General features: G+C 34.5%; 1 protein-coding gene across 2 annotated transcripts; it reads left to right on the forward strand.

The window, feature by feature from the left end:
• Nucleotides 1-2,067: 2,067 nt before the first annotated feature.
• On the forward strand, nt 2,068-23,283 carry LOC149729880 (uncharacterized). 2 transcript variants are annotated; one of them, XM_089886520.1, is made up of 44 exons: nt 2,068-2,208; nt 3,851-3,947; nt 4,472-4,611; nt 4,967-5,121; nt 5,572-5,699; nt 5,825-5,923; nt 6,095-6,178; nt 6,304-6,479; nt 6,808-6,985; nt 7,256-7,378; nt 7,852-8,065; nt 8,385-8,620; nt 8,705-8,782; nt 9,146-9,273; nt 9,531-9,685; nt 9,890-10,020; nt 10,309-10,416; nt 10,647-10,745; nt 10,903-11,072; nt 11,234-11,345; nt 11,897-12,155; nt 12,218-13,221; nt 13,295-13,519; nt 13,762-13,995; nt 14,359-14,463; nt 15,011-15,238; nt 15,534-15,764; nt 16,095-16,136; nt 16,431-16,623; nt 17,028-17,227; nt 17,749-17,890; nt 18,064-18,121; nt 18,434-18,692; nt 19,000-19,083; nt 19,162-19,548; nt 19,604-19,684; nt 19,741-19,839; nt 19,903-20,247; nt 20,530-20,606; nt 20,938-21,067; nt 21,410-21,493; nt 21,554-21,632; nt 22,060-22,247; nt 22,657-23,283. In XM_089886520.1, exons 2-44 carry the CDS (start codon nt 3,875-3,877, stop codon nt 22,788-22,790), a joined length of 7,455 nt encoding a protein of 2,484 aa, XP_089742646.1. In that variant the 5' UTR covers nt 2,068-2,208; nt 3,851-3,874; the 3' UTR covers nt 22,791-23,283. The 2 variants fall into 2 exon arrangements, with proteins under 2 accessions (XP_089742646.1, XP_089742645.1); XM_089886519.1 differs by having other exon boundaries at nt 19,741-20,247.
• The last annotated feature ends 45 nt before the right edge of the window (nt 23,284-23,328 follow it).

The raw sequence follows: 23,328 nt of genomic DNA on the forward strand, positions 1-23,328 counted from the left end.
TCACCAATTGTTAATCGTGTGCATAAAAACGAACATTTTAAAACACCGTGTTTAACTGGTCCGAATCAGAGTCCGTATATAAACGGCATAAATCCGAAAACATGAGCATTTATAATCTGATGAGAGAACACCAAATTGTGGCCCTGTTTCTCTACGTAGTTTTTTTATAACAATTCCAATCACAATGTTAAGAAAAACATTTTTCAGGAATAGCTCAAGTTATTTACATAACTACAACGTCCTCACATAACGAATGACTTTCTAAAAACCATCTTTAAAAAGTTATTAAAAATTAAATAACGTAGGCTATATATGTATGATAACCCAGGATTATTACATTCCTTCAGCTTTATTTAACACGATAAGATGAGCACGTTACAACACGTAGGCTACAGTATATAACAGACGTGTAGGCTATATGACTGTATGGCCGTGCTGGTAATATACAACCTTCTATGATAATGTAACACCTTGTGTGATAATTAGAGTATTTTCTATGAGTAATCTAGTAATTTTGTTAATTAAGGACAATCAATTATTTAGCAAAGATGTTTCAACAATATTCCAATTCAAGACGGTTATGCGGTTTTCAAGACAAACGAAGATGGGTATATAGTAGGGTGGGGGAAGATGGGACACCTTTTCGTTTTATTTTCTCGTCTTATTTTGTAGTAAATGAAAACAAAATAATACTAAAAGTAAATAATAAACCTTATCTATACCGTGTTGTTAATTGTTTAAAACACGATCAGGATATTTAGATATTATGCGCTAAATGTCCCATCTTTCCCCACCCCACTATATATATGTTATCAGATCCGGCTAGGATAAGTGCTACTAGAATCTTTACAGAAGTGAGACGTGTTTTCAATAAAAAAAAACCTTGCGAATTTGATCATAATTTAAGACTATAGGTAATAGGTTGCGGCCACGTCGCGGGAAAGTCATCGGGACCTAAGTTTTAATTCACTGCTGGCCGTTGAGTTAGTATGAGTTGGCCTAGGTCGCCTGCGGCAACTATATAGTCAATTATGACGTAACAATGCCGTTCAATCGAACTTTTAGCCCAGACAAAGTGGAAGGAAAGTTTCTGTTTTTCTTTTGTAAACGGAATATAGTTCTTAGAATTAAGCAATAGGTTTTAATTTTGCCGCGTTATAGGCTTGGTTTAGTAGAGTAATTTTTTTTATAAAAAGTATATATAGACAGAAGGAATAAATTAAAAGTAAAAACTGTTGTCACGTTGGGTTCATTTATTGAAGTGCTTTTATCAGCCAGAAATGTGCATGAACGTAATTTTGCAACACTTAAAGAAAAAGAGAAAGTTCGCAACACGCAAAACAAACATTTCGGCATTCTGTTATAATGCGGATAACGGAAACGATCAAATGACGTGTAAAACACACGGTAAGTTTTACAAGCGAGGATTAAGTTACAGATAATAGAGGAAGTGATATCAGAAATGTACGACGGCGCGGTCGGTCACTAGAAATATCGAAAATCGTGCAAGTTATGTGTGTCTCTTCACGACCTTGCCCTGACCGGGGAGTGAAAATGATACTGTGTTTAAATTTTGGAGAAAATTACTTGCGCGATTGATTTACGCCGTCTTGGTTACGTGTATGTGTCTTACTTGCGTGTCGTTTTTTTGTGGCAGCGATTTTACTTACAGTAAGTTGTATTATTTTCATAGCAGTTAGGAGTAGCAGTGAAGGTAAATAAACAATGAAAAATGAGCTGAAAAGAGTTTAATATTATTGTAACGGTAACGTTTATTTCTTGCTAAGGTATTTTGAAACGAGAGGTTTTCATTGAACACTTACAGTTTTATAATAACCGTTCCAAACAATTATCTAAAAAAATATAATAGTATGATGGGGGAAGATGGGTCAGCTTTTCATTCTATTTCTTTTCCCGTTTGGTAGTAAACAAAGAACAATAAACGAATTATTCTTACGACTACCATAGACTGTTGTTAATTGTTTAAAACACGATCAGGATATTCGGATATTACGTGCTAAAGGTGTCCCATCTTCCCCACCGTATTCTATACAAAAATACAATAAAATGTCGTTTTATTTTAAATGAAGGAATTTTTATAAAACCAGTGTTTCGTAGAGGCACTTATGTCCTCAACTGGAAATAGGTAACGGAATTAATAAAACGGAATATACTCAGCGGGATTTATTAGGCTAGAGGAATCTCAAAGTAAGTGGACGTTTATGTTACGTTTAAATTTTGGTTGGATAAAATAAAAGTATGTTTGATATTTTGTGTAAAATAAGAGAAGGTAAATTATAAATTTGATGGCGTATACTGGTGTATAATATTTTATAGCTAAGTTCTGTAAAAAAAGGATAGAGGAAAATTGCTATAATTTCACCTTGTAATAACCAATTACTTGAAAGTGCTGTAAAACAAACTTATTTTGCCCTCAGTTATAGCAGGCACTCCCTGTAAGTACCACGTGACTTATGTCGGCTATGCCTACAGCCCAAGGCGACATAGATAGACGCTTTCAAAATGCCACCACATCTCAGTGGTTCCAACATTTATTTAAATGCAATACTTTTTTCTCGCTAAATATACCTAATTCTTAATAAAAAAGAAATTGGGTAATTTTATTTTTAAAGCAAATACATGCCCATCCTTATACCGTTATAGGACACCAAGAAAAACGTGTTTAAGGATTGGTTCAAATATATAGTAGCGTGGGGGGAAATGGGACACTTTTTTATTCCATTTTCTTATCCCATTCGGTAGCAAACAAAGAACATTAAAATTACAGAACTGTATTTTCACATCTCCCATGAACCGCCGTTTGTTGTTTAAAACAACATCAGGATATTTGGATATTATGTGCTAAAGGTGTCCCATCTTCCCCCATTGTACTACAATTATTCACCTTAGAAAATTATTTTTGCACTGTATCGAGTTTTTTTTTTGATATGAAGCGCCCAAAGGTAAAAATAGGTCGCCATAAATCCCTTTGTCATGGGTGTTTTTCTATTTAAACTATTGGAGTTGCGTCATGATTTATTCTGTCGCGGCTGTTGGAATAGCGTCATCGTAGGAGTGAGAACCAGTTATGTTGCTGAAGTCACACGTTTGGTAACGTGGTGTCGTTAAACTCCTAAACACCCGTAATAATATGGGCAATACACCAATTAGGTTTTACTGCCGAAAGTTTTACCTCATAAATCAATTAAAATGAACGGTTTATTTTAGGTGACGGTTGATGGTAACGTGGGCCATTTTAATAAAGTTTAAATAGTTTACTAAACTTATGAAATAATATACATGACCGTTACATTCAATAAATAGCTTATATTAAGACATTATTTAACAAAACAATACTGTTTATAAATTAAAGGAAAGGGTGCATGAAGACCGTATACAGTATTGTAATGCGGTTTTCAACTCTGATTTTTTTTTTTTGGACGAAAATTTTTTTGGACGAAAGAATGAGTGCTTTGCGCTACAAGTCAAATTTTAAAATTTACTTGCCAAGATTAAACAGTCTCCGTTAACGTTTGTTCGCAATGCGCAGAAAATACACACTATCTAACATTCCATCGCACTGACGCGGTTGTCTTTTTCGCGGGAGCCCGAACTTTATTAATTCAAAACGGAGAACAGGAGAATGTAGGTCTCAATTGCTCATTAATCTGCGTGGCATTTACAACAGGAATGGCTAATACAAATGGTATTATCCATAGGCTTTCTTGCCGTCGGCTACGATTTAAGGCTGGGTTTCTGAGGCCGCTCTTTTTACTCCGAATCACGCGTGCTTCAGGATCTGTTAAAGAACCAATAAACACTTATAGATAAACTTTCTCGAAAATTACAGATTCGAAGCCGATTTGACGTCACGATGACGTCATTCCAAATCGGGATACTTACGTTGTTCATCGTAATTGAGATGGCAGTTTCCCAGACAACGAAACGTGAGTTACTTTTTATACATGACCTTTTAGCAATTATTACCTACCATAAACGGTAAAAGTTGTAATCATATAAAAATATAAGCCCAAAATGTGCAAAACAACCTATTTGATAAAGCGACCCAAATATGTTGCAAATCTTCAAGGTTTACTTCTTACAAAATATCTCTCGTGAAGGTAACTCTTACTCAGAATCTGTCATTTCGTTACGGTTTGAAGCGTGAACTTTAAGGACCCATAGGCGCTTTAACTGTGACCTTTCTACGTTGTTCAGGACATTCAAACCGTACCATTAAGCAAATGTATACAAAACATTAACCGCTGACAGTTTTCCTATGATGCATTTATACAACGGATTTGCGTAACCAAAAGTGACCTATTTTCATTGAAAAATAAACAAAATAGCATAAAGCATTATATAATAACAGAATTAAAAATCATTAACACTGAACAAAGAAGCGCGATTGCACGCGTAAAAATGGTAATTAACTAACCATAAAAACAACTTTATTACCGTTACGTTGTAGCAAATGTTGTGGGCGTATGTGGTGGGACATTTGAAGGCACCAGTGGTTCCATAGCAAGCCCTGGATTCCCAAACAACAACTACGTAGATTACCTCAACTGCACTTACGAGATTAAAGTTCCTGATGGTCACGTAGTTGTGGTAAGTACGCGACCACAGTTAGCAGCAGTTCACCTCCTGCCATCACGCTGGCACACCTAGACCTAAGTTCATTATCCTTTAAATTTTAAAATCTTACTAACAAGGAAACCGGTTTCTAAATATTTGTAAATTGTTAATGCTAAGATGTTTGGGTATTAGTTAAATTAAATTTAATGCTATTTACTCTTTTTTATTGCCTGGCTGAATAATCCTAAAGGGAATACCCTGGTAATTCCCTGTTCTAATTTGGTTACTGTATGTTTGAATTGCGTAAATTACCAACCTTAAATATGTTCTTTAGTCAATGCAAATTTGCTAAATAGAATTAGTCGGTAACTTGCAAGATATTTCTCAGTACCAATCTACATACCTTGATCTTGAAACTGAAGATGACGGTTTATGCTTGGATTATGTTGCCGTCTATCCAAATGCGGATACTTCTTCCGAACCAAATATATACTGTGGCAACTTAAAGATATTCACAAGCGCGTCGACAGGAACTTCGCTTATGTAAGAATTCTGCTGTAAACCATATTTATTGAAAACTTATTTTTACACAGCTAAATCAATATATACTTGATAAATGATTTTATTGCAAAGATAAACAAAATCATTACATAAATGAATGTAACTCACTTTATCCTTGATTGGCCGGAAAACATGGGTGTTCTGTTTCATACACCTCGTGCCAGCTTACATGTTACCATATATGTTACTTTGTGGGTGACTTTGGGATGAATGGCTGATAATTTGGATACCCCATTAGTGACCACTGGGTTGGAGTAATTGCAGTTAAGTGTCTTGGCCAAGAACACATACGTCCGCAATGGTAGCAGCCATGAGCCTTAAACCTTTTATCTCTAGGTTAGAGGCAGGCACGCTAACCACTTTTTAACCAATATATATATATATATATATATATCTTTATAGGCCCGTATTAAATATGTTTTTGATTTTCAGAGTTCGTTTTGTTTCTGATTGGAACATAACTGCTGCTGGATTTGTTTTGACCTGGTCAGCTGTTAACCCTACTAACATTGCTCCAACTTTTAACTGTAACTTTGATGGGCCCTGGCCACTGTGCCCAGGTATGATGTACATACTGAACAAATTGTATGCTTTAAATGTGTTCATAATATGACATTTGTAACTTTTACAAACCCACTGGGTTAAGGTTGGAATTCCTATTAATAAATCTTTACTTTTTAACCAGGTTGGACACAAAGCCAGGAAGATAGTTTTGATTGGACAATTATCAGAGGTTCCACTCCAACTCAAGGCACAGGTCCATCATCAGACCATACTCCTGGAGGTACAAGTGTTTTATATAATTATCATGAGTTAAAAAACTTACATAGAGGTAAAGCAATCTTCAGTTTTATTTTGAGCTAACCAAATTTATTTTGCTCTTAATTATTTATTTGTAATTCACACTTTAATGTTAAAGGTGAAGTGTTTAATATAATCATTAATTTTGTTTTAGAGGGAAGATATGCATACATTGAAGCCACAAACATAACAAATGGAGCAACTGCACTGCTTTTAACACCAAGCCTGCCATTAGATGGTAAGTTTTTGTGTTTGTTAATTAATTAAGCTTTTAGGTAAACTAATTATAACATGATTCTATTCTTATAATGTAAGTTATACAGTTCAAAACTTAAATGGAATTTCTAACCTTTTATGCTTCAGAATCCCCAAACTATTGCCTGGACTTCTGGTACCACATTCAAGGAGATAAAGCTGGAAAGTTATCGGTAATACAGCAGAAAAACTTTGTTGGAGAAGTTCTCCGATCATTCGAACAAAGAAGTTCAGAGTGGCAGAATGCTAAACTTCCAGTGTTACCTTCCAGCAATCCTGTACAGGTAATTGCTCCAGTCACTAATAGGTTGTCTAAATTACAAAGTTACATACATGGTAACTCGTAAGCTGGCACGAGGTATATGAAACAGAACAACTGTGTTTAATGACTTTTGTCTTACTGCCATGCCAGGATAAACATGTTGAAAAAGTTACGAGGAAAAATGATTTTTATCTTAAATGAATCTATGGTTAATTTCGTTTAGCTTTGTGGTGTAAAGTATATTGGTTTAAAGGTAAGGGCCAATTATTTTTACATTTGCTGTATTTTGCCCAAACCCGATCTTCAACAAAAAAATCCGCTTTTTTAAGAAACACTGACATTTTTTTCAGTTTGTATTTGAAGCCATCAAAGGACAAGGCTTTAGGTCAGACATTGCAATCGATGATATTCAAATGCTGACTGAGCCGTGCACACTTGATTTTGCTTTTGAAGATGTGGAGGCAGATACTGCGGCTCCTGAAGAAGATTCTTCACAAAACCGAAATAATTTGAAATTCCTTCCAAGAGGTGAGAAGTTATTTGTAAAATATGGTTATATAAAATAGTTTTGAAAGTAGTGTATAGAAAACTCCACATTTTTTGTGATATTGTAATACTGTTAAAGACCTTTTGTTTTCAAACACTTTAATTTAAGCAACATAAGTTAGTTCTGTGTTTATGTGCTTTGAAATATTGTAAATACTATCTCTTTATTCACTATAGTGACAGATGTAACTACACTATAAGTTATTGGTACACTATGTAGGCCACCCAAATATTAACAGTATCTATATTTAGGGAACTGTGCAATTGGAGAAGTCCCTTGTCTGACCACAGGTTGCACTTCAGAACAAACTGTATGTGATGGTTTAAATGACTGTGATGATGGTTCTGATGAAGTCAATTGCACCACTACACAAAGTAAGCGAACAGTTAGAGCAACTAATATTGGGCAAAGTTGAATCTGGATCCAAATATTTGGCATTGTTCGGTTCAAAATACTAGAATGAATAAATGTAACTTGCTTTATCCCCGCCTGGCTGGAAAACAACAGTCATTATAACCTTGGTGTTCTGTTTCATACACCTCATGCCAGCTTACGAGTTACCAAGTATTTTACTTTGTGGGTGATAGTTGACTAATCATTGCATAACAAATAGAGTTCTTTTTATATGTAAGATCCTATGGCAAGGCATATTGTGAATATAGGCCATTACACCACACGCTAAATATGATTTTTTGGTTAAACTATATGTATATTATATGTTAAAACCTTGAATTAAATTTTCAAATGTGTATGTTATATCTTAAATGTTATAAAATTTAGTTTTAGGCTTGTAAATGGGTATATTGTATGTTAAAAGCCCCTGATCCATTTACTGTTTTTTTTACAGCTACTATTCCACCCACAACCTCCACTATTCCAGCAACAAATCCTCCCACAGAATTACCCACAACCACTCGTTGCCCTGAAAACTTGATCTACCAATCATGTGCAAGCTCCTGTGACCATGCATGTTCTGATGGCGAACTCCCTCCCCCTTGCTCATTAGAATGCGCACAGAGATGTGCTTGCCCATTTCAGTTTCCAATCCTTCATAATGGAAGGTAAAGAATTTCATTAGCTTAAAAAGTTATTTTTTAAATTCATGTCTATTTGGAAAAATAAAACGTAAGTTCATGGTTTATTACTGTACTATGTGCAATTATAGTTGCAAAGTATACAGGTGCATAATTAAATGATTTTGTTTTCCTTTTTAGTAGTAAAAAAAGAACATTCAAAATAATACTGTATCCTCATGACTCCCCTAGATTGTTTATTGTTTAAATCAGGATATTTGGATATTATGTGCTAAAGTCTTATTTTACCTCACAGTAATGTGTGTTTTAAAATGGTGTTTCACGGGTTGGTTTTGTTATTTACCAGGTGCATAACATATGATGAATGCCCTTTTCTGGAGAGGCCACTTGCTGCCGTGAAAAACTTGAATGTCACAGTGGAAAACTATGAGAATATCACATGGAGCTTCGAAGGGGATAATACTGCAAGAACATACAGGATTTATATTGTAGAACTGGCCAGTCTTACTGTAATTGATCAAAACATAACTGCAACATTAGATCAAGTGTTGTATAGTGGAGGAATAAGTGGACTTTTCCCAGGTAAATAATCACAAGCATAACTTGCTGTAAAGATGTTTTATCTTTAAAAGATCCGAAGTACATTACAATTTACTTTCAATACAGGAAAGGGTTATTCGTTACAAGTTATCAGTAGAAGAGATGCAGAATCCTCAACATCTCCCCTTAAACTTTTCTCCACACGTAAGTTAAATAAATAAATATCTGCAACTTGCTTTTCATAACATGTTTACTGTTGTAACATTCCACTGAGTGAGGGTTTAACCAAAAACACAAAATGCTGATTTCCGAATGTTATCCTTATTGTAATGATTAATACAAGTTTATCCTGATAATAATTAAACATAAATTGCTTGTTTTTCTGCTGGCTGTAGCGACCACGCCTATTTTCTTCTAATTTAATGTAAATAGGTTTTATTAACTGTGAGCAAGTTTTATCAACTGTTGTTTTGTTGCTATAACCTGTCTTTTTGTTTAAACTATTTCTATAAATCTTTGCTACCGTAATAGAAGAGACAAATAAACTTATTATTATTGTTGTTGTAGCTAACGTCCAGTGTAATCAAGTTATCACTGGTGAGTTACAAGGAACAGTTACAAGTCCTGGGTACCCGAATAATTATCCCAATAATGTGACCTGCTTCATTGAAATTAGAGCAGCAGCTCCAATACAGGTTTGACTTTTCACACATATTTCCATATTTAGAGAACAAGATTCAGTAAGCAAGTAATAAAAAGGATTTTTATTTTAAATTTGTTTGTTATGAAAAGTGATTGGTTCTTTAGGATCTTCTTTCTAAAGACAAATAGACTTTTTTCATTTTATTAAATATATTAATATCAATTTCCAAAAAAATGTATATATAATATTAATTTCAATTTTTTTTCTTTTTATCTTTTTATATTTGTATTTAACATATTCTATGTTTAGTTTTATGGAAACATGAACCTTGAGGCGCCAAGTGAAGGCAGCTGCTATGATTATGTTTGGATTCATAAAAGTGGCGTACCAAATAATGACACTGAATATTTCAACTGTGGTGACTCCGTCATAAATTTCGGAGTTAGCACTGGAAATAATCTTCTGTAAGTTGTTTTCTATTTTACAGCAGCTTGATTTTCATGCTTTTAATATGTTTTAAAACAAAACATTTTGGTATCAATTTCATTTAGCAATCCACAGCACTGTCTTTTTCTTTTCACCTTTATAGAGTTTAACGTGTATTTGTCTCATTATTAATGTCTGACTGTTTATGTTAATCAAATCTGACTGTTTATGTTAACTTATAGGATTGAATTTCACTCTGACTTGAGCACATCTGCTCCTGGATTTGTTCTACATTGGGATGCGAGAACAGAAGAGCAGTTGCCCGCAAATTCCTTTAACTGCAGTTTTGACAGACAACCTCAACTTTGTCCTGGTAAGTACTCAGTTTTTTTGTGTTTTTTTCTTAAGCACATTTTATATCGAAATCACAAACATGAAAAAATCCTATGATAATCTGGTTGTCTGGAAAACATCTTTTGGCATCTTTGTTTGTTATTTTAAAAGACACTAAACTGTTTGTAATCAGGGCCTTCAAGATCTAAACAAAAAAAATGCCTGATCTCGGCATACACTTATATATATATATATGTAATTATGTATATAACTATATATGTATGATTGTCTATTTTCCAACAGCATGTGTATGATTCTTGTTTTATAGGTTGGACACAAGAACAGTTAGATGATAACCATGACTGGAGTTTTACTAGAGGAGAAACTCCATCGTCTAGAACAGGTCCACCTCATGACCACACTCTAGGAAATTTAGGTATGTATAAATAAAGCATTTTATTGTTTTTCAATTAGTTCTTACTGACTCAGAGTCTTTGGAATGCATTCATTTTAATTGAAAGAGAACTGGTTTAAAAGTTTGTCAGTGTTTTTCGTTTTTATTGAGTGTCATGCCAGAATAACGTTTAAGACTGTTAAAATTATGTTGTTTTTTTGTTTTCTTCATCTCACCTGTTCAAAACATTGTTCAATATGTTATTTGTGCAGCTGGAGGTTATGCCTTTTTCGAAGCAAGTCCTGAAAATGGTGTTGTCAAACAAAATTTACATACTGCAATGTTACTAACTCCTTTTATGGACATTTCTGGTAAGCATATTAGCATAAAGTTATTTTTTCATACATCAATAATTCAAGCAGTTCACTTTTAAAAATGTTTTTTTTGTTTGTGTTTTGTAGATCTGTGCTGTCAAAAACTAATAGATTAAATGCATAAGTGAATGCCAATATTTTTATTTCACACCAGGAGTTGAACACTGCTTTGAATTCTGGGTCCACAACAAAGGAAGGGCCACACTTCAAGTGATATATGCATTAGAAAGATCAGACAATAGCTCATTTGACAACCAAATAATCAGTGAAACAAATGATGAATGGAAGCGGTTTCGATTTAACATAACGGATGATTTTTTTCAGGTATATTTGAAAAACTGTTTGTAGTATAGGCATTTTTTTGTTTGAGATTACCAAAACTTATGACATACCACCAAAAAATGTTTTAAAGGACATTTTTTTTACAGTTTATTTTATTACTGATATTCTTTACAACCTCATTTTGTTTTGCTGTTTGATTATAGGTTGCCTTCAGTGCAGTAAGAGGCCCTTCATTTAGAGGGGATGTTGCCATTGATGATGTCAAGTTGTATCCTGGCAATTGTGTCACCGGAGTTACCACTACCAGTAGTACAAGTCAGTTGCATAGTGATATTTTACTTTTAAGCGTTGGATGTAACTAACATTTAATTTTAGTACATAAATACCTGTAATGTACATCATAGTACACATTATATTAACTCTGAAATATAGTGTACCAAAACTGCATAAAAGTAAAAGTTTGATGCAGCGCGCCTGCCTCTCACCCAAAGATAATGGGTTCAAGGCTCGTTGCTGCTACCACTATGGGCGTGTGTGTTCTTGGGCAAGACACTTAACGGCAATTGCTCCAACCCAGAGGTCACTAATGAGTTGTCCAAATTATCAGCCATACATAAAAGAGTTTAAAAAATCCGAAAAAATGATCACACATAAAGTAACATGTTAACTCATAAGCTGGCACGAGCTGTATGAAACAGAACACCTGTGTTTAACGACTGTCGTTTTATGGTCGCGCGAAGATGAAGTTACATTCATTTAAGTAGTTAAAATATAGGATTTTTTGTAAATTTTATTCTCATTACCCAAATAATAATATTTGATAAGCTTTTTTTTAATATCCATATTTAAATAAAATACATTTCTAGCTTCATGCACGGACCTTCAGTTTACTTGCTCAGATGGTCAATGCATTGATGAAGGGTTTGTGTGCGATGGTTCTGATGATTGCTTCGGTGGGGAAGATGAACAAAACTGTGAGACTTGCCCACCAACCTTTGTGTATGATCTGTGTGCAAGTGCATGTAACCATACATGTGCTGATGGTCCTACTGCTCCACCTTGTACTCAAACATGCAGTCCTGGCTGTGAGTGTCCTGATAATACACCAGTGGTTCATGAAGGAAGGTAATTCATGGCACATTTCACGGATAACTTACATATTAATGTTTTGTAACTTTTTATTACAGATGTATAACTTATCAAGAGTGTCCTGTTACTACTACATCTCCAACAACACCAGAACCAACAACACCAGAACCAACCACACCAGAACCAACCACACCAGAACCAACAACACCAGAACCAACAACACCAGAACCAACAACACCAGAACCAACCACACCAGAACCAACCACACCAGAACCAACCACACCAGAACCAACCACACCAGAACCAACGACACCAGAACCAACAACACCAGAACCAACAACACCAGTACCAACAACACCAGAACCAACAACACCAGAACCAACCACACCAGAACCAACCACACCAGAACCAACCACACCAGAACCAACCACACCAGAACCAACCACACCAGAACCAACGACACCAGAACCAACAACACCAGAATCAACCACACCAGAACCAACCACAACAGAACCAACGACACCAGAACCAACAACACCAGAACCAACCACACCAGAACCAACCACACCAGAACCAACCACACCAGAACCAACACCACCAGAACCAACCACACCAGAACCAACCACACCAGAACCAACCACACCAGAACCAACACCACCAGAACCAACCACACCAGAACCAACCACACCAGAACCAACCCCACCAGAACCAACCACACCAGAACCAACCACACCAGAACCAACAACACCAGAACCAACAACACCAGAAGCAACCACACCAGAACCAACCACACCAGAACCAACCACACCAGAACCAACAACACCAGAACCAACAACACCAGAACCAACCACACCAGAACCAACCACAACAGAACCAACCACACCAGAACCAACATCACCAGAATCAACGACACCAGAACCAACAACACCAGAACCAACTACACCAGAACCAACCACACCAGAACCAACGACACAAGAACCAACAACACCAGAACCAACAACACCAGAATCAACAACATCAGAAACAACTACACCAAAACCAACAACATCAGAACCAACAACAACACAATCTACAACACCAGAAACAACTACAACATTGAAACGTAACTTCACTTGTTAATTTCTGCTACGTCAAACACAAAATATATTATCTAACTGTTGCGACTTTTATTTCAGAGTTAAGTCTTTGCCACGAAAAAATTCGAAATGTGACTCAATTTTTTAAAGACAACCCTGATATACAAGATGGCCCAGAAGCCCCTTTTTGTAGGGAGGACGGCACATTTGAGCCAAGACAATGCTACAGCTTTGTTGGCAACTGTTGGTGTGTCACCGTTCATGCCGGCATTTATATTCCCGCCACAACACATAATGACACAGATACCAACAGAGATTGCACCAGTAAGTTTACTTCTCTATTTAATTTATAGTACTGTGGGATAAGATAGGACATCTTTAGCACATAATATCCATCTTAATGGTGTTTCAAACAATTAACAACAGTCTATTGAAGTCGTGAGGATACGGTTTTATAATTCTTTAAATTTTCTTTGATTACTACCAAATGAGACTAGAAAATAAAATAAACAGATGTCCAAGCTTTTGCTACTGGATAAAGATTTTAATACAAACTTGTGTTTCAGATCTTACCACTTGCCAGCACTTTTTCAAATTTCAAGCTGAAAGAATGAATGCTAATTCAAGCAAAATAGCAACCAGTGTTAGGATGCCTGGTATTAGATGCTCTGAAACAGATGGCTCTTACATGCCAAAGCAGTGCAATGAGTTGGGAAATGAATGCTGGTGTGTGGAACCTATTAGTGGATTACCATTAGGTACTAAAACTGCACCAAGCATTGAAGAATTAAACTGTGAAGGTAAGAATTATACATGTGTAAAAAAAACAACTTTTACTTATAAATTTTTATAATAGTTATAACTTTTTTTAATCAACTTTTTTTAATCATTACACAAAAAATGATTTTTTTAAAGAGTAAAAATGTAATAATGTATCGAAATAAAGGACTTATTTTGTTTTATATGTGTAGTAAATTAATCATGTTTCGAAAAGAATTTATTCTACTTTATATGGGTGACCTAACAAAGGTTGTATAATATCTGAACCTAATTTTTACATAACTTTTATGTAACTTAATTGAAAAATTGAAAGTACTTCTTAAGTGAAAACTTTATTCCTACAAAACTGCTATTTTACCCTAATGTGCTTGTTGTGATTTTAGAAACAACTACACAACAAACAACAACTGATCCAACAACAACAACAACAACAGAAGTGAGTTTAACAACAGCAGTTATAAAAGAAACTACAACAAGTTTTATTCAAAGTAAGTTCCTTTCGTTGAAAGTTGTTTTTACAAACTAAAAATGTTTATTTTTAAATTACTTTTATTTTGGTCATAAAATGGGGTATTATCAATTGACCGAAATACAACAGTAGTGTTATATTAAGTGTCCTATTGGTTGGCATGTAGTAACTATATACATTTAATTTTTTGCCGAACAGTTGTTGTTATTCTTGGGCACGCAATGGCTAAATAAATTCATTTTTGCATATCAGTTAATTTTTCTATTATTCTGTAGGCCTATATTGTTACTTTCCTAACGTCCTGATTTTTACACCCTATGTGTTTTACAATTCTGGATTTTAATAATAAAAACTCATGAACTTTAAAGTAATTTAAAACCCAATAATTGTACAGCAATTTACTTTGCGTCTTTCATCAAAGGTTATATGCCCAAAATGTATAAATACTAAACCATTGACCACAATCACTGTAATGCTTGTTTTTTGTGCCCATTTATTACAGTGATGCTCTCTTGTAAAATATAAATTTTCTGATACTCATATGACAATAGCCACTGTTTTTACAGGAGTCAGCACATGTGAAGAAAAAGTTCAAAATATCACAAAATTTTTTGAGGAAAATCCTGATATTCAGGATGGCCCAGAACCACCATTCTGTCTTGAAGATGGCACATATAGGCCTAAACAGTGCTACAGCTTTGTTGGCAGCTGTTGGTGTGTCACAATGTATTCTGGCACACAAATTCCTGGCACATATGTAATAGACGGGAATGCTACTCTCATTAACTGCTCAGGTAAATGTTAAACTAAAGTCGAGGTGTGCTACCTTTTATTACAGTAGAGCCAGGTATAAATTACTGAGCGAACCACAGCCTGTACGTTTATTTAATATAGGCTTGCATGGACCAATAATACTTTCTTCTTGATTTTGATCTTATGATATTAAAAGGGTGTTATATCCTTACAAAAATGTGAAGTTGGGGCGCGTATATATTTGAAGAAAACTGCTGTATAAATTTATTGTCGCATCAAACAAATTCAGGAAAAACTACAGTAAAAAAAACCTGTTTTACTTTTATGATTTCACAGATGATGAACTTACAAAGTGTCAGCAAGACTTTAAACGACAAACCGAGCTTCGTACACTTGAAATAACACTTGAAGTGCCTGTCACCAGAATAATACCTAAGTGCTCTGTCCTAGATGGATTGTATGAGCCTAAACAGTGTGGTATTGACTCTTGTTGGTGTGTTAATACAGAGACAGGGGAAAGGAAAAATGATAATACATTTTCAATTACTGCAGAAGGCAACTGTACAGGTAAAAAAATTACTTCTCTTGTGAATAGTTACACTTTGAGCTATACTTTTACGAATAAACCATTTTTATAATTTCTTTAAATGAAATAAATTTTATTATCCTTCCATATGAGGTAAAGTGGCAGATATTATAACATGGGTGTTCTGTTTCATACATTAAAAGTTACCATATATGTAACTTTGCAAATATTTTTTTGTTGGGAAACCCATTATTTACAAACGGGTTGTAGCCCTAACACGTATACCCACAATGGTAGCAGCATTGAGCATTGAACTCAGTACCCTTGGTAACATCGTATGCAAATTACTTAAGTTTTCTTTGTATTTGCAGAATCAGAAATCAAAATAGAAACTACAGTAGAATCTTTAACAAGTAAGTTAAGTTGTAAGTTTGCCAATACATTTATTTAATAGCTTAAAATAAAATTACTTAAAGTCGGAATAACTGTCGGAGTAACGACATTAAAACAAGGTTGTTCTGCTTGATACCAGTTTCTGGTATGAAAAAATAGTTATTTCCTGAGACTCCATCATTCCCTGATAAAGTCTTGCCAGATGGCTGAATTGTTGGAAATATACCAAGTTTTTAATACCAGATGAGCCGTTGAAATATTATTCACATTATGCCAGGTAGCAGAAGTAACAGAGAAATAAACTTTTTTTCCAGCCACACAAATTCCACCGACGCCCGAAACTCCATCTGTAGTACCACCAGTTGAATGTGGTGGACTTTACTTTGCACGAACTGGAATCATTGAATCACCTGGTTACCCTATACCAACTGCAACATCCCGATGTGTGTATCATATTTTAAGAACCGATCCAAAGGAATACGTGACCGTTTCATTGGACAGCATTGGGTATGTATGTAATATAACCTTGATGTCTTACAGTACATACTTTTTAATTAAAGCAGTATTTTTATACTGGTGCTATGTTACAATGGTATGCATGCGGGACTCTAAAGGTTATAGGTTCAAAGCTTGACACTTGAGGCTTGATGCTGCATTGTTTGCGTGTGTGCCCTTGGCCAAGACACTTACTAGCAATTGCTTCAACTTAGTGGTTCTGAAAAGGTTGTTTAAATTGTCAGCCATACATAAAAAGAAAAGAAAATATTTAAAAGATATTTACTTACAAAATTATACATTTGGTAACTGGCATTATATAATAACTGCCGTTGCCCCGCCTTGCGACTATAAAAAATTTTGTTTTAGTTTTTTATTCTAAGAATTTTCTTTTAAACAAAAATAAAATTCTATAGGTTCCCACCAAGAGACACAAATGGCCAATGTCTTTCTGATCGCCTTGAGTTCACTAAAGAAGACAACGTAACAACAGATTTTTGTGGAACAATCAGTGATCCAATCGTAATTGATTTTAACACTGATGTTAAGATCACCCTCGTTCCTGGGGACCCTCCTTCCATAACTAAAGGGTTTGCCCTGTCTTATCAAATAAAAAGTAAGCTTTGTGTTTTTTATTTGCTTTTGTAGGAAAATTTTTATATGTATAAGACAAAGAAGACTTTTGCAATGCTTAAAATTAAAAAAACAAGATTTTGTCAAATTCTAGCTTATATGTGTTTGACATTGTAAAACAGTTCTTAAAAAGAAGACTTTTAATTTTGGTGTGACGGTTTATCAGGGCACTAGAGATGAAATAGTGTTTTTTGAGCTGTAGCTTGTTTTTTTTGTTGGGTGGGGTATGTGTTATTTAGGTGTGCCTTGAAAGATTTAAAGATGCAAATAATAGGACAAAGTAACTTGGTAAAAGTATGAATGAATGTAACTTACTTTATCCTTGCGTGACCAGAAAACGACATTCGTTATAACACAGTGTTCTGTTTCATACAACTCGTGCCAGCTTACGAGTTACCAAGTAACTTTTGTTTATTGTGTAAGATGTGTAACATTTTGCCATATAAAAACTATAAAGGGCTTTGCCAACAATACTTTCCCATCAATAACGAAAAACTTATGCAGCTTGTGAACATGAGGGCCAGCGATTCTTAAACTATGCCTCTGCATGCGACAAAACTTGTGACGAGCCAAACCCTTCCTGTACCAGACAGTTTGTGCAGCGATGTGCCTGTCCAGTTTATAAACCTTTTCTACACTCTGGGAGGTATGCACACAGGACTAATTTTTCATGTTTTTAAGAATGTTTTAATGTTTTTTTTTTAACTTTTTAAAAGATTTTTATTTTTTTTCAAGCATTTTATTTAATATTTATTTTTTTTATAAATGTTTTAAGGCTACAAAACGATTGCTTGAAATTTTGTTGTTTAAATATTTCAGGTGTATTCGATTTGAAGAGTGTCCATTACGATTTAATGAAGGCTCTGGCAGTCTCCAAGTGAGTAAAAGTACTTTTACATTGCATACCCTATAGTATGATTGTAACCAGCAGCCTAAACCACATACTATTTGCATGCATTTTTAATGTGTTGGCAATAATTGCCTAAATATTCACTGATTCTTTTGTACTGTGTGTTCTCAAATACTTTTAGTACACTGTTTTTGTGTTTTAAATTTGTTGCTAAAGACTATTCTTGGTGCGTTATGTTGTTTTTCTTTGTTTTTTTAATTTTTTTTTTGCTAAATAACGAGCAATGTTCATAGTACAATGTGTTTCATTATGTTTTAAATTGTTTAATTTTGTAAACAGCCACCCAGCACCACAGCAAGCTCTTCTACAACTGAAGAAGCTACAACAGTGACTACCGTTTTACCTGATGTGGTTTCATTTGACTTTATAAACACAACAAACACAAGAGCATGCATGCTCTTAGTAGGGCCTGCTACTAACCTAACTTATCAATTGAGTATTTATCCATCCGATCAGCCCGAAACTGCCCAAAGACTTTCCTTAAGAGGGTCAGTGTTTGGTGTGAGCCAAGTGGTCTGCATAAACAATCTTAAACCAGGTGAAAAAAAAATTACTTTCATGCAGTTTTTTTTATAATTTTCTTTTATTTTTTTATACAAAATAATAAGCAGTTCGGTTTGTATTGAAAATGACCAGGAAATCCCAATTATGCCTGTTTTAATGTGTAATATATTGTTGTCTGTGTGTATTTGGTTCTTTCTTTTATAAAACATTGGTGAATAGCAGACGAAACATTGCTAGATTGAAGTTTAGCTCTTTAATAAAAAAACTGCTAATTTATACAAGTTATGTATATTACACTTTGCCTCCGCAGGAGATTTTAAATTTTGTTCAATATTTTCCAGGAACAAATTATTCTGTTTCTGCTTCTGTGACAAAGGAAGGAAATACTGGTCAACCGTCTCTTATAACATTTATAAGTAGTTCTGGTGCGTATATGGCCTATTTATCTATTTCGGACTTTTTATTTTTATTTACTTTTTTATTTCTAAATATTCTTGATATAGATACAACTACTACCCAGCCTCATGCCAGAGCAGAGGATGGTGGAAGCCAAGAATTTACAACTGAATCACCACCAACAACAACAGAACAAGCTACAACTGAATCACCAACAACAACAACAACAGAACAAGCTACTACTGAATCAACAACAATAACAACAGAACAAACTACAGCTTCAGCAGTACCAGACTTAGTTTCCCTATCACTGATTAACACAACAGCTACAAGAGTTTGTTTGGAACTTATAGCAGCAAGAGCAGGTGCTGATTTAACCTTTCCAGTTACCCTATACGAATCTGCCCAACCAGATAGAGTGGGCCTAAATGGTTCAGTGTCAGGGTCAGAACAAAACAATTTACTTATCATCTGCATAGACGGGATAACTCCAGGTATGGACTTATATTTTAAAGCTGGTTTTGTTTTCTTAACATTTCTTGTACTCAGGCACAAACTACACCTTCACTGCTGCTACCGAGTACCAAGGAGAGCAGGGAAAAACATTAAAAATATCATTTGTTAGTAAAGGTGGTAACATATTATTGTTTGACAGTTTTGTTTTTATTTGACAATGTTTATTTTAGAAATAACCACGCCACAACCTTTGATAATGATAACTTCAACTGAACAATCATCAACAACACAAAAAGCTACAACACAACAACCCACAACAACTGCAGAAGCTACAACAACAACAACAGAAGCAACAACAACAACAGAAGCTACAACAACAACAACTGCAGAACCAACAACAACAGAACAAACAACACAACCAACAACAACTGCAGAACCAACAACAACAACAGAACAAACAACAACAACACAACCAACAACAACTGCAGAATCTACAACAACAACAACAGAACCGACAACAACTACAGAAGTTACAACAACAACAACAACTGAAGAACCGACAACAACAACAACAGAACCAAAAACACTTTTAGTTTCTGCAACAACTGAAGGTACAACAACACCCAGAGAGTCAACAAACACAATCGCTACAACACCATTCCCAACTTTACCCTTACCTACTGCTGCCTTTACGACACAAGACACAACAACTGGAACTATTGAAACTGTCACTCAAGGTACGTTTTGATGAAATTTGTATGGTAAGGGTAAAACTCATAGCATGCAACATATATATACTTTTGTTTTAATAATTCTATTTAACAATGCATTTGTTTTAGTAATTCTATTTGTTTTTTGTTCTATATGAATGAGATCCTATGGCAGGAAATGCCAGGACTTCTGGTTTATAGGCCAGATTAGGCACATTAACATATAAAAGTGTCAAATGGTATACAGAACATAAATTTTAATTTACCAGTTTAACCGTAAGCGTGTTAATATAATGTTTTTATTTATAGCACCGGAAGAATTAGACTTCATCCAGTTAATTCAAGTTGATCCTACAGTTGCTTGTGTGAAGATTAACAACAGCCAGGTATGATGTATGTTTAACCTTCAATAATAAATAAATGTAACTTATTTGTCCTTGTGTGGCAGGGCAACATCAGATGTTATAGCACGCTTGTTTTATATACCTGGTGCCCGCTTATGAGTTACCACATGTAACTTTGTAGGTGATTTTTATTTTTATATGCATGACAATTTAGAAAACTCATAAAGAGACCACTGGGTTGAAGCATCAAATATAATAGTAACAGCCCCTTATAAACCTAACCGTTCCACCAAAACAAAATTTTAGTATCCTTTTCAAGGCTTAAACACTTGTTGTTTAACTACTTATTCATTTAATCTGTATTATTTTACAGTCAGCTGACTCGTACATGGTAATACTTGATGAAGTGAATCAACCAAGCGATTCTGGTTCGTCTGAAAACTTTGAAGACGTCAAAGCAACCTCTCCGTTCACTTATAAATGTTTCTATGATTTAAGACCAGGTCATAAAACTAGTATACTTCGATAAATCTTCCTGGGATAAATGATTATATTCACATTTTCTAAGACACACACAGTACCCAATATCTGCACTATAAAGACTGTATGTATGGCAATTTTTGTATAGTAGATTAAAATAAAAATGTACATTTAATCTCTTATTTTGGTAGGAAGCAAAGAATATTTACGAATTTTTTAACCGTATCCTCACTACTTTAAAAAAGCTTTGTTAGTTGTTAAAAACTTAATCAGGAATATTGGTTATTATGTACAAACGGTATCTATCTCACCCCACAGTACTATATGTACATAAATAAACTCATTACTTTATCAAACCATTACAGGTACTGAATACATGCCTTCAGTAATACCAAAGAAGAATGGATCTGCTGTTAGCCAGGCCCAGAATACAAACTTCACAACCAAACGTAAGAAATTTCAAAAACTATCTTCCAGAAAATATTTTTTAACATTTTTTTACTCTACAGTTGCACCTGCTGTAAAACCAGTAATATATGAACAAACAAATGACACAAGAAATTGGCAGAAGTCCTATTATAACTGGAGGTTGGTAGCATGAACAGAGTATGCCTTATAGGTTTAACCTATCCAAAAATATTAAAGAGTGTTGTGTACAAACAGCTATTAATAAATAAATGAATGTAACTTATTTGTCCATGCATTTTTTATTTTATAAACATCATGTCCGGTTACAAGTTATGTAACTTTGTGCGTGATTGTTTCTGAAATTTTTTTTATGTTTTATGTTTGGAAATTTGGACAACTTAAATAGGACTGAAGAGCAATTTTCATTAAGTGTTTTGCCAACGAATCCACAGCTTGATCATTATTGCATGGGTATTAGAAAATAGTGTTGTGAAAAACGATTTGAGTTCAGAGATATAACTATTTTAATACTGTACTTTTGTTGTATTAGTTAGATCACTAGAGTATTATAAAAATATTCTTTGTTTTATTCATGGTCTACCTTTAGGGACAGCACAATGAACACTTGGTTTGGTGAACTATCAAGTTACATGAGTGAGCTAGCACCACAAGCAGGTCTTGCTCCAAATTCAACTAAATGCCCCAAGCCATATAAACCAACATGCAAAACGAAGCCAGAGACGTTTATTGATTACAATCAATGTCTATTTCTTGTTTGTAAAGAGCAACCAACTGGTAAGCAAAATTATACTTAGTATACTTGGTGGTATGATTTTTAATTTTTTTTCGTACATCAGAAAATTTATGTTTTTTTACAATTTGTTTCTTGTTAAATTTGGTAATAATGGTTTGACTGAAGTTAGCTTGTTAGTTGGGTTGCTTTTCGCAGTGGTCAAACATAGGTTTAAATAAAATTAAGTTAAATTGATGAACCCAAACATAGGTCTATTAAAGTTAATGTTATGTGTAGAAAAGACATGCTTAATCTAATACAAAAACCTTACATAAGAATCCTATACACATACAACGACTGCTGTTGTTTAAGCTAAAGAATAAAACATGTTTCATACTTTTATTCTTTCATTACTATCCATTCTTTATTAGCTACTCAGTTACAATCATTCTTACTGAACCTTATTTGTAGTTGGTAACGTCACCGCAGCTGATGTGACGTCATGGGAGGCCGAAATGAACATTTTCAACAATTACCTAATGCCAATGTGGAAGCAACTCTTTTCGTCGTACAAAAACACTAAAAAGAGCGACGGAGCTCCTTAGAGCGCCCGGGGAGCAATACTTAGTTTCTTAGTCCATTTCCCCAATACACCAAAACAGCAGCAAGAATTCCAGCTTCGTTTTAATCGCAAAGGTTCCACTCTTGTGACGTCATAAGCTGGATCCTTCTCTTGGAATCTGTCAAGATTCCCAGCCCAGTAACTTATATTTTAACCTTTTATTAACACGCCTTTACCTTGAGCATGTTAACCCTAGATTATTAAGCCAACTATCTTTTGAGATCATTACTGCATATGTCTGAATTTTTGGTCGAACTACTGTTTTTTTGTTGAAAGTTAGAAAAAATGCTCATTTGTTTCGTTCGGATTCGATCACCACTCAATCGAAATTGATGAACGGCTGCTCATAATCGCCAATGTCATATTTTACGCTGTTTTTCATCGTTTTATGCATCGTCGTACTCCCCGTAGAAAATCATTAGAACCGAAAAAGCAAAAAAATGAGAGGTTTTGTTTTCAAGAGAAAAATGCTATGATTTATGTGTTTTATCCATGAAAACCTGTTTTTAATTTGTTTACTT

Source organism: Ciona robusta, chromosome 10, assembly GCF_009617815.1.
Source record: "Ciona robusta chromosome 10, ASM961781v2".
NCBI lineage: Eukaryota > Metazoa > Chordata > Ascidiacea > Phlebobranchia > Cionidae > Ciona > Ciona robusta.

Coding starts and splice junctions, on each gene's coding strand:
- LOC149729880 (XM_089886519.1), top strand. CDS start 3,875: ATGACGTCATTCCAAATCGGGATACTTACGTTGTTCATCGTAATTGAG. Junction 15,765..16,094: donor TGCAGAAGGCAACTGTACAG/GTAAAAAAATTA, acceptor TTGTATTTGCAG/AATCAGAAATCAAAATAGAA. Junction 20,607..20,937: donor TGAAGATTAACAACAGCCAG/GTATGATGTATG, acceptor ATTATTTTACAG/TCAGCTGACTCGTACATGGT.